The sequence below is a fragment of the Rosa rugosa genome, chromosome 6 (genome assembly GCF_958449725.1).
Source record: "Rosa rugosa chromosome 6, drRosRugo1.1, whole genome shotgun sequence".
NCBI lineage: Eukaryota > Viridiplantae > Streptophyta > Magnoliopsida > Rosales > Rosaceae > Rosa > Rosa rugosa.
Genome location: NC_084825.1, coordinates 6226372 through 6239127, shown reverse-complemented (window position 1 = coordinate 6239127; position 12756 = coordinate 6226372). Strand labels below are relative to the sequence as shown.

The 12756-nt window shown below is 35.8% G+C and overlaps 1 protein-coding gene across 1 annotated transcript; it reads left to right on the top strand.

Annotated features, from left to right (window-relative positions):
- Positions 1 to 10276: 10276 nt before the first annotated feature.
- LOC133716125 (uncharacterized) lies at positions 10277 to 11827 on the top strand. Its single transcript, XM_062142860.1, has 2 exons — positions 10277 to 10397; positions 11382 to 11827. The coding sequence occupies exons 1-2, from the start codon at positions 10376 to 10378 to the stop codon at positions 11825 to 11827; spliced, it is 468 nt and encodes a 155-aa protein (XP_061998844.1). The 5' UTR covers positions 10277 to 10375.
- The last annotated feature ends 929 nt before the right edge of the window (positions 11828 to 12756 follow it).

Below are 12756 nucleotides of genomic sequence, written 5' to 3'. Positions count from 1 at the left end.
GCATGAGAAGGAGGGTCAGCAAATTCAATCGCTCCATAGTCGTGGTTGATACAGTTTTTAGCTAAGCAGTCATTCACCATATTGCACTCTATATATATATATGCTTAAGAGAAACAGCATTATATCTCCCAAGCAAAGTTCTGCAGCAAGAAATCAGAGAGCCAAGAGGGTATAAATTTATAATGTAGTATCACTGTCAAGAACAAGTTTGACCAAAAGAGTCGAGTCAGATTTGATTTCCAGCATATCAATACCACAAGAAATAGCTTGTTTCAAACCATAGTATAAGCTCTATGATTCAGCATGTAGAACATCTCCAATGCCAAACTGGCCTGAAAACCTTTGATCCAAGTACCAGAAGTCCATCTGATAATACCACGTGCCCCAATTTTGCCAGATTTAGTATTCCTAGAACCATCAACATTAAGTTTAAACATGCTGCTAGGAGGTCTGGACCAATTCAAGAGATTTAAGCAATAACCAATATTTGAGGACTTCTTTGCCTGAGCAGTAGCCCATTCAGTACCAGCATTGATGATGAAGTGATTGGGATTGAAGGATATTGGAAACTTGGTTCAAAAATGAACTTGTTCCTCCATTTCCAATTATACCAACAAATGAACACAAACATTGAATTCCATTGCAATTTGTAGCTAAAACTGACCTTGCACAGAAGATGAGCCATAAGCCAACCATTCCAATTCATCTGAGAAGTATTATCCACACAAGATGGAATATTGAAAGAATTCCATATCACTTGAACAGCAAGGCAATCTCGAAATAGGTGAGCAAGAGTCTCAGGAGCTTGATGGCATAAAGGACAAGAGTTGTCATTGGTCAAATTCCTTTTGGCTCTTTGAACATTTGTCAAGATTTTATCATGACAAACAATCCATGTGAATGTCTTCAGTTTGGGAGGAAGCTGGAAGTTCCAAATAAGTTTCCACGGAGAGTTATCCTGACAATAGGATGAAAGAAAATAGCATAAGCAGACTTTACACTAAAGATACCATTAGACATATACCCCCAAATTTGTTTATCTTCTCCACATCCATATCAAGCCAGGAGGGATACTTAGCCTCCTTTGGTAGTCTAATTATATCAGAAAACCACTTTTAAGATATCATTTTTTAGTGATCACTACTGTGCTTTTGCTAGGGTAGATAATAAGTTTACCTCCGGAATAATCTGATGGGATTCCACTCTTTGAACATTTGTGTCCCTTAGCCCTCTACATCTGAAACATAACTAGACAATTATGAAATAGGAAATAAGTAAGAGAACCATCAAATCTGGGAGTAGGTATGAAACATAACTAGACCACCTTCAAAAAAAAAAAAAAAAAAAAAAAAAAAAAGAAGAAGAAGAAGAAGAAGCATAACTAGACAATTACAAAAGAGGATGTATTATTATGGTTCTGTTAAATTTGAAGATTGCCTGTCCAAAACACCAAAACCAGTATTCCTATTAAGAGAAAGATTTACTACTAGATATGTAATGCATTCAAATTCAGCGTACTTATTCAAAATGACTCCAAAAAACTTTTACTCAGATTTATCAATAACATGGCATCAACAGTCCTTACATTTTTTTTTTTTTTTTTTTGATGAGAAAACAGAAGAATATAGATGAAAACAACAGTCAGGAATACAAAAGAAACTAACCAACATCAAAATCCCAAGGAACAGAATCCTGAGGGCTGATGTGGGAACTATCAAACAACAACAGGTTTGTAAAGGATGAAGGTGGATTGGTCATCCATCATGATGACACATCCACCTGGAAGTCAAAGCCGACACATCCACCTGGAAGTCAAAGCCGCTAGGCAGTCAGCCGTCTCGTTGGCTTGTCTGCTAGACCAACACCAGCTAATTGCAGTAAACGAAGGAACCAAAGAGCAATTATGCCAGATTACCAAAGCAGCAGTCTAATCTAAAGGAACCCTTGCAAATTTTAGAGCTGAGATGACATGGGAGGAGTATAATTCTAAAAGGAAAGAAGAGATATTCAACGATGCAGCCAAAGAAAGACCCTCAATCACAGCCAAACCTACAGAAGCTACTGCTGACAGAGCATATACAGACTTACTAGTACCAACAACATTATCACCTGAAGAGTTTCAGGCCATTGCTGCAATGCGACAAGAGAAAGACTCTGAATCCCAAGCCGCATCAGTATTAATTTTTAACAAACCAGTAGGAACTGGGTCCAAAAAACCATTTTAGTGCCTTCGTCGGTTTTTTGGACTCCACTTCCGGGCACCAATTGAGGGGGTTTCAATACACGAGTAGGCCTTGGTGGAGGAAATGGTTAATTGTTTAGGGTTTAGGAAGGGGACTGACAATTTTTTGCAAGAGCCTACATGAAAATGGTTAATTGTTGCTCCCACACAGAGAAGCAAATAATAATCCAAACTCTGAACAACTTCATTGACAGCATGCACATTTACAACAAGAATGAAATTTGTGGATCACACCAGGAACCAAGCACATTGTATCAGAACATTCAGTGTAATAAATTGGAATAGCACACGATTGCAAATTCTTCGAAATAAGCGGTAGTGACAAACACATAGTGAAAGAAAATCGAGTTTTTTTTTTTTCTTTTTTTCTTTTTTCCTCAAATTGGAAGTACCTGGAGAGGGTTTCGGCTGATGCTAATTTTAAGGTATGTACTATCAAGCCATATAACCTCCATATTGGATTCAAAGTTACATTATCCTTCAGTGTTTTATCCATGAAGCGGTAGAGATAAAAATAAAGAATTTTGAAAAGCAATAAGTTGAGAGCTACAGATAGAAAGTACTCCTTCATAGTTAACAATTTCAGTGCTTGGATTGAAATGTTCCGTAGAGGAGTAAGCAAATGTAGATTCCAAAAATTGTTAAGGGGAAAATGGACCACAAATGTTTCAATGCTCTGTAGAAATAAGAAAATTATGACATTATTCATGTTTTGGCTAAAATTCTATAACTTTTTCAACTTAATTACAGCCATATAATAATTAGTTTGCTATGTAATGACCACTCATTCTTCTCTATTCTAGTTTTGTTAGTACTCTTTAGTTCGTGTTTTATATTACTTTGACTTTCGTTAAATTATCAGATTTTGGGTTTCCTTGATGTAGTTGCACTAGAGAGTTAGTTACTAATGCAAATTCCAAAGTAGTACACCATTTCCCCTCACAAACTGGTATGAAGGATATTTTTCAGCAGAATTATATCAATTCACCCTTTATCATAAACTGGTGGTGGGGAATGGCAAAAGAGTGTGCAGGAGTGGATTGATCAAATGCTTTAATGAAGATTGATCTGTAAAGCATAATGCTTTCAGTAAGGGTAAAAGGGCCAAACTTATTTGGGGATGTGGATTGTTAGTTGTAAATTTGGATGTATGGATGAAAAGAAACAAGAGAACGTTTAAAACCTATGGTGGTGCGGATTTGGAAGAGCTGTGGGAGAGAGTTAAGTTTGAGCCTCTAAATCTGGTGATTTTAAAGAATACTCTACATCTATTATTCTACACTGGCAATCTGCTGTAGTTTAGGCCACAACACACTATGGAGTAGAAAACAACACCATAATCCCACAGAAACTGATGAAAAACAGTGGCAGAAAAAAAAAAACTAAACAAATGCCTAAGAAATACTACAAACAGGTTAAACCAAAATCGATTGTCATTTTAGCAAAAGTAGTACAAGTCTTTTCGTAAAATGCAGGGTCACGTGCCCAAAAGAAACATATCCAACTATGTCCCATGTGTAGGATCACTCCTATGTCTAGAAACACATCGAGACTGGCTCCATCTAGCCAACTGATTTGGAATAGCTGTATACATTGTGAACAGGAAGTAGGAAGTAAATTTCTTCAGCAGCTCTGCACTTGTAATGAGAGTAACTAGCAGTTTCCACAGTATTTCTTTAACGCAAAGCCAGAACAAATGAATCTGGTAACATAAAGGATAGACTAGACACCAGACACAAAGGACAGAGAATAAAACTTGAAACTTTAAGTAATAAAGTTTTCATTTTGTTTCACTGATTCTTCCAAGCTTTTCAATTAGGATTGTTGATCAGGAGTAAGCTTTCAGTATAAGTATCAGCAAACAGCTTTTCAGCCATTATGATACCGGTGTCAGTCATCTCATTTGATTCCAAATCATATAGCTGCAGTCTATACTCATTGTGCTCATCAAGTTTCACAAGAATCAGTTCATTATGCAGCCCAAACCCAATTGGAACAATCTCCCTTCCCTTTGAGACTGCCAAGTGTTCCTTTTTGAAAGAGTTGTTTTCCAAAACCCAGATGTCAACAACATGCTCCACCTTATCTGTCGTATGGCAGTGAAACAGACACAAATTTTCCTTGAATTGACTCAACAGTAGAGATCCACCCTCCATCATTGCATTGGGTAGCGCCAGCTTCATGAAAAGCGTAGTGCTGAGGTTCAAACAGAGAACATGGACTTCATATATATCTGGTATCAGCCAGTATACAATTCCCTTGCAGACTCCACATTTGATAAAGTTCTCAGACTCCTTGAGAATATCAGGAAGTTCAACAATTTCCTTCCAACATTTGCTGTTCAGACTATAGATCTCCATGCGAGCTGACATTTCTGCAGAACTTTTGCCCCACACAGTTCTGACAACTATGTAATCATCGCGGTCTGGGCTAAACCCAAATGAAAGAAGATTATGATCATCAGAGAAATCAGGAGTGAGGAAGAGGGACTTTGGAAGTAGCACATACTTTCTTATCGATGGATTGCAAATGTAGACAGGACTTGTTAATGTGCAAGGTTTATCAGAGATGCAGATTAGCCCATCAACTGAGCCAAATATCTCAAAAGGAATTTTTTTCCCAGTCGGGTGTTCAACCTCCACACTTCCCATTGGAAGGCCGTTAGGAAAGAGATGAAGATCATCCTTGGTAGCTAACTGGTACTCAGAAGGGTCGAGCTTTTTGTGATAAGAGATTAAAGAAAGATTTGTAGACTGTAATATATTGTGACTCAGATGGCTGGCAGCAAATTGTGGGTCTGAAATTATATGATTCCAGTCCTTTGATACACTTAGAAATCGGACCAGCGATTTGGTACATAGCCTTTTCAGAATATCCTTGACAATATCATTAGGGACATGAGGGGGAGAAGAATAATTTTCTGTGTCTTTCATCCCCTGAAGAAGAGAACATCATTGATTGAAAATGGTACGGAGGGAATAACAAAAGCAAAAGGGTGGGGTTCAGGATAACCAATGTTTTCCAAAAGTTTTTATTATTTTTGTTTTTTGTTTTATGTTTGGTTTTGTTTCTCTTTGTCTTATTTTTGTTTTTGTGGAGCAAACAGAAAAGATATCAATGAAGTGAAAGTGGACAAGTAGGACTGAACTGCAAAATAGCGCTCCAGCCAAGACAAACAGATAGGAACACAGATAGTGCACAACAAACAAATATTTTCCACTAGTTGCTACAACCTATATTAGAAATTACTGTTCAGCATTGATAAATGAAATTATATGTTTAACTTTTCATACAATAATTACCCAATCGAGATGACAACTGCCACTTATACAATTTGTATTATATGGATAAATTTCAAATTAGTATTAGACTTGAGAAGTTCTTGTGAATGAGAGTATTTCAGCAAATTAAACATGTAAAGAGAAATCACTTACTTGTTTCCTTGTGGATTCACTCACACCACAACCTCTTAGATCTTGGTCACTAAAGAATGTTGACCTGTGAATAATCATTTGCTAGTTAATTTATACTTTCATGTTCAATTGGGGGCTTTAATGCTAGCAAATGATCAATGTAATGTAATAATCATATTCCAATCGTATCTGACTTCTTGTTTTTTTTTTTTTTTCCTTCTGGGAAAAGAATAAAAAGCAAAGTTTATTGAACAACCGATATAATAAAAGTGGACAGGAGCTCCACAAGCCAAACAGAAAAACATAAAGTCGAAATAAACACCCCAAACACTTGATGCAAATAAATCACCCAGAGGGCAAAGGGTTCTGAAAAGAATCTTCCAGTCAAGCGTATTCAATCGTCAACTAAGTACCTATATAGGGGAAAATGAAGCAAAAGAGCTATTAAACGTTTGGTTAATGAAATGTTGTGATCTCTAAATTCTGCTGATACAAAAGCCCATCAAGCTGCCAGATATATCAGTCGAATACAAAGCTCCTCCAAACCTACACATCTAATATCATTTAGGATGTACAATAGCAATATAAAACAATTTTGCATACAAGGTTTTGGCTTACTTCTTAATTTCTTTAGGGGACAATTGCTACTGTATGCAGATTTGCAAGTCACTCTACACAATACTTTTGGTAACCGTTAGGAAAAGAATCAAAAGCATTGAACAACAGATATGTAGGGAATAATGGAAGTGAAAGGGTGGGGTTCAGGACAACCAATCTTTTTCCTTTTTTTTTGGTGGAGCAAAACAGAAAAGATATCAATGAAGGGAAAGTGGACAAGTCCACAAACTATGACTTAACTGCAAAATAGGGCTCCAGCCAAGACAAACAGATAACAACACAGATAGTGCACACAAACCGATATTTTCCACAAGTTGCTACAACCTATATTAGGAATTACTGTTCAGCATTAATAATCGAATTGTAGGTTTAACTTTTCAGTTATATAATTCTTTGAAGGAAACTTATATTTCACAACCATACCAATCAAATATAGCAATCTATAATTGTATATCAAGAATAATTACCCAATTGAGAACACAACTGCTACTCATACAATTTGTAATATATGGATAAACTTCGAATTAGTATTAGACTTAAGAAGTTCTTATGAAAAGTATTTCAGCAAATTAAACATGTAAAAAGAACACTTACTTGTTTCCTTGTGGATACACTCACACTGCAACCCTTAGATCTTGGTCACTAATGAATGTTGACCTGTGAATAACCATTTGCTAATTAATATATACTTTTATGTTCAACTGGCGGCTTTAATGCTAGCAAACGATCAATGTAATAATCATATTCCAATGTGTCTGAATTTTTTTTTTTTTTTTAATTTTTTTTTCTTTTGGGAAGAGAATCATAGCAAATTTTATCGAACAACAGATACAATAATAGCGGACAAGAGCTCCACAAGCAACAAGAAACAGAGAAACATAACCTCGAAAGAGAAGCATATTGTTTGAGGATTAGATAAATTTAAGTCTAGCAACGCTTCATTCAAGCAGCAAATGAAAGAGGAGCATAACCATAGTATATAGTGCCAACATGAGAAGTTAAAAAGAAACACGAAGTCATTATTCACAACACAAAATTCATACCGCACACTGTCTCCATCTAGTTTGCTGATAAATAAACCTAAAATCAAATCATAGAAGGCATTAAATTTTTTTACCGTCAACCAATTCCATGAATCAAACTTTGACACCAAACTAAATTGACAACAAAAATAACAAAGAAAGTGATAACATGATTTCCAGATTTTCATGAATAACCTGTGCAATGAAAAAGAAACCAACATAACAGTGATTGGACCCTATATAGATTGCATGATACGTGAAAATAGAAAAGTTAGGTTCAGAGTTTCAACTCATGTGGAATATGATTAATGTTCACAGTACTGTGCATTGTGCAAAACAGGCACAGTAATAAGAGAACTTCAACTCAGAAAACAATAGCTCATATTCACTGTTTAGAGTTTAGGATGGAAGGTTCAGAGGTTTGCAATCTTGGATGATCATAAGGCAATGTTGACTAACTGCTGCAATCACATGACAATTCGAAGCATCCAATAAAACATGAGACAGTTATCACGAATGCTTAAATGCCAAACTGCCTACAGATAACTACATAGGTACAGATTGCTTCGAAATCACTTGAACACAAATTTTCAGTGACACAAATTTCATTTAAAAATAATGAATTCAAGAGCAGAGCTCTAGAATAACAAACCGAATTTTGAAAACAATAACAAAAGGTAAATTTGTTAACTATCCCATAAAAGGTGAAGAAGTGCTGCCACTTAAATAAAAGATATATTGCAAACAAATAAACACAATTTTAAAAACTACATCACCTTAACAACAAAAGCTCCTGTAGCGAACTTCTCCCCTAACTTCTTTGAAGCATCACTAAGCCTGACACCTGAAACGTAATCAAACAGATCAGTTGATAACTGTATCAGCAAAATAAAACAGTAACAATAGAAAACCAAAAGATGCAGATACATTAAAAGTGGACAAGAGCTCCACAAGCAACAAGAAACAGAGAAATGTAAAGTCGAAAGATAAACACCCCAAACACTTTGTGCAAATAAATCACCCAGAGGGCAAAGCATCCATTCAGAACCTTCCAGTCAAGCGTATTCGGTATTCAATCATCAAGAAAGTACGTATATTAGGGGGAAATGAAGCAAAAGAGACGATGTCTTTGGTAAATGAAATGTTGTGATCTTTAAGTTCTACCAATACAGTAGCCCATCAAGCTCCAAGGTATTTCAGTCTAATACAAACCAAGAAACACCAAGTCATCATTCACAACTCAAAACTTCATCCAGCCCATTGTTTCCATCAAGTTCGTTGATAAATAAACCTAAACTCAAACTCAAATCATAAAAGGCATTCAACCAATTCCAAGAATGAAACTTTGATTACCAGATTGACAACAAAAATAACAAAGAAAGTGATAACATGATTTCCAGATTTTCATGATTGGACCCTAAACAGATTGCATGATACTTCAAAATACAAAAGTTCAGAGTTTCAATTCTTGCCAAAAATGAAATCTTTCTTTCAATTCAGCTTTTTCTTGTTGGGTAAGAGAAAAAGCTACGAGTTACCTTTATCTACTGGCACAGAAATGGCTGAAATGCGAGGCGCAACTCGAAACCAAGCTCGGCGATGAGATTGTGCGGCGACGAAATGCGAGGCGCGGTGTTGAACTGATCGGCTACGGGACTGGAATCGCAATGGGTTTGGTGACTTGGGCTCGGAGAGAGAGCTCGGCGGTGGTTATGGTGGCAGTGGCGGTGGTTCTGTTATGCTTTGGATTTTGGGAGTGAAGAAGCGGAAGAAGAAACAAGAAGAACTGAAGAAGCGGTTAGTTACTTTGGCGGCTCAATTTCCAAGGCGTTGTTATACGCTTTACAAAATATATATATATTTTTAACTGTTTTCTGTGTGCCTGATTGCCAGGTGGCTTTCATTTTTATACTTTTTCTTTCTAAAAATGACGTCAGTTTTATGGAGGGAAAGTCGTAAAATTTCAAATAATGACCGACTTACCAAAATAAGGAAAATAGAAAGAAACAACTACATAGATAATTTTACTAAAACTAACTAGCATTTCGTTTAGTGGATAAGGCACTTTCTCTTCAACTAAATGAAACTAAGAATAAAAAACCAAAATATGCAAAACAACGGATACAATAAAAGTAGATAAGAGCTTCACAAAGAAAATCTAGAAAGATTCTTCATTTTTTGTGAATTAGGTAGTCTAGAGCTTTGGCCTTTTAGGTGTTTAGGGGGTTTTTTTTTTTTTTTTTAGCTTTCTGGATTCTTGGGGGTTATGAAGAAAAACAATGGAGATCAAGAAGATTGAGCAAACAAATAAGATTTTCAAAGAGTCGTGCTGGATTACTCACGAACAAGTGAAATTGTAATGCCCAAGAATAACACATACCAAGAATCGGTCGATACAACCACTGCAAGTGGCCTAGTGGTTCTTGCCTAGTTGGGTGTGCTCCCCAACCTAGGTTCGAACCCCGAAGCTGTCAAAGTGGCCAGGCACTGTGCTGCAATGCACAGTTGGAGCATTTTACATGCGCCGTAGGGGTTTTATCTTGGGCCTAGACAAGGTCAAAAAAAAAGAATCAGTCGATACTCTAAGAGCTTGCCTTCATGAGTACAAAAATGTAATGCGCCTTCTTGATCCTGTTCTCGCTTGGTCTGTTTCGATAGAGGAAAGGATGCAGACATGCAGTAACTGAAATTTTTGTGAGTAGTAAATAGTGGTATGTGTTACATGTCTTAAGAACAAGACTTTGTATTAAGCTGGACATAGACATATATATGTTACTGGTATGGAATTCAATTATCAAATTGAGGTTGCAGACTTAACTAAATCATGTTAGTCCACCTCATTAATCTGTTTTGATTTCAAATTCAAATGAGTACAGTTATTAGGATAAATCTGATTAGGACAAGTTTGAAATTGCAGTTGAAATGGCATGACAGTTTCTTGATGGAAGAAACTGCCATGCATGGTTAAACTCTATATAATCAGGTTTTGGTCCCTGCTGATACACGTCCCTTTTCTCATTCATAAAATAGTCCCATCTACTTGTAGAGAATCATAAAGGTGTAATCAGGAGAAGATCAAAATGAACGAATCAAGTTCTTCAAGTAAGTATGCAGTTCTTCTAGTTTTAATATTTTCTGGAATTCTGGGATTGATGATGCTGTATGTATCCTTGCTCTATTTGCACAGAAATGTCTATCTACATGTATTCATTTGGATATAGATTTGTATTTATTTTCATGTACAGTTCTAACAATATGATACCAGTCTATATTCATGTGAATTACATGTTCTGTGTGTTTTTCAATTTGAATTCTGGGATCACACAATAATCCGCATATGGTTTCAATATATATCGTTTAAATTTGAATGCATACATATAGATATAAATCTGAATGTTATGATACAGATTATTAGTATGAATTCATCAATTTACATTAAAATAATTGCTTCAACTAGTTGTTATAAGTATGTATATCACATGTTCTGTGATTTTGATACCGTTGGAAATCTCTTTGAGCCAAATCCAAGTGAGAAGAAATCTCATTGAGGAAGATTCAAGTGAGGTAAAATATCCTCTAGACAAATCTTGGAGAGGTAATATCCCCTTGAGATGGACCCGGGTGAGGAGGAAAATCTTAGATAGATCCCTTTGAGACAGGTCTAATCATCCTCAATGAATGGGGATGATCATAAAGACATGAATAAACCTGACAGAATAAGTTTCATTTACTTCATGCTATCAAAGTAGCCTAGTATACAAGAAACTATCTACCTATTCTGTCTACTTCATACAAGATCACATCATAAAACTTAAAATCAAATTGATGTTAATTTCCAAAGAAACATGCATCAAGCATTTGGTTTATGATTGTGCATATGCAGAACTGTGAACATTTAGATATCATTAGAGATGAGTACACCACAAAGGTTGTCAGAATCTTGAAAGTGATTGAGTTTCATTTTTCTGTTTATATGATTTGGCATGGATGAATTTTCAAAACATGAACTTTCATTTCATTTTGGGACTCGAAAATATTCTGGTATTTGGCAAACTAGAATGTTTACTAAATTTTATTGATATGCAGCCATGCATTTCCCTATGAGTATCAGCCAAATTGAGCTTCTGAATGGCTCTAACTTCAGAAAATGGAAATCGGACATTGAGCTCAACTTGGGAATACTTGACTATAATCATGTGCTCAAGGAGGATCCACCTGAGGAATTGACACCAACTGCAAGCAGGGAGGCCAAAGAGAAGTTTGAAAAATGGCACAAACACAACAAAATGGCTTTGATCATGATCAAGAAAAGCATACCTGATAATGTGAGAGGAGGCATTCCAGATTCTGAGTATGCCAAGGAGTTCTTCAACTCCATTGCTGAGAAGTTTAAAATCTCAGATAAGGCTGAGATAAATAATCTCATGAAATCACTCATGAGAATGGAGTTCATTGGGAAATGCAGTGTTAGAGAATTCATCATGAGAGGTTCTAATGTTGCTGGAAAACTAAGGGGACTGTTGTGCCATTGATTCTTGGTTGTTGTGCTAATCTTGTTGTGCTAATCCCCGGCAACGGCGCCAAAAACTTGTTGTGAAATTTTAATTAAAACTCGCAAGCGCACGAATCGTCGTTAGTATAGTGTGCAAATACGAGGTCGTTCCAACTGAGGATTGATAATTAATTTTAATCCTAACCTAATTAATCCAAACACAAAATCACATAAACAATCAAGTAAAAGAAGATATTGATTTTTGGGTTTTCGAATAAAGGAATAATGTGAAAATTAAAGAAACAAACAAATAATGATAAAACCTAGGGTTTCGAAATCAACCACTAACAATCCTATTTATGTTTTGATGCAATATTAACAGATTCTTTTATTTATTTTGATGACAATTCTCGTATCTAAGTCCAGGTACGGCACTTAGACCATAGTTTTCCTTAAGTGTATGATTCTCTCCAGGTACGGCAGAGGTCGTATATCCTAACATGCAGTTTATCCAGGTACGGCATAAATTTAACACATAGGACTCATTACGTACTAGAAAATAAGAGAATCATGCAAACCATTACTTCAGGTACGACAATAATGTAATTCACAACTCTTAATCACAAGAAGCTAATTTGAATTATATTGCAGGTACGCCTCAAATTCATCTTCTAATTACTAGATGTAAAGCCCTAAGGTGATCAATCAAAGAACTTAAACATAAAGCATCAATTCAAATAGTGACTAAGAATTCATCATAAAGAAACTATAAATTCATCAATAAATCATCAAAGTATATAAACAATCATGATAGGGCATCATCTTAACCCTAGAAAAGGTTTAGTAAAATATAACTAAATAAAACATGGGAAAAACATAAAAAGAATGGAATGGGAAAAGAAGGGAAAGATGGATGAGTCGTCTCTGCTCCTTAGGCGTCTACATTGTGCTCCCGAGACTCCTCCTCTC

Excerpts from the sequence above, each read along its gene's own strand:
- LOC133716125 (XM_062142860.1), top strand. The coding sequence starts at position 10,376 with ATGAACGAATCAAGTTCTTCAA. Across the intron at positions 10,398-11,381 it reads GAACGAATCAAGTTCTTCAA|CCATGCATTTCCCTATGAGT; the intron begins GTAAGTATGCAG and ends ATTGATATGCAG.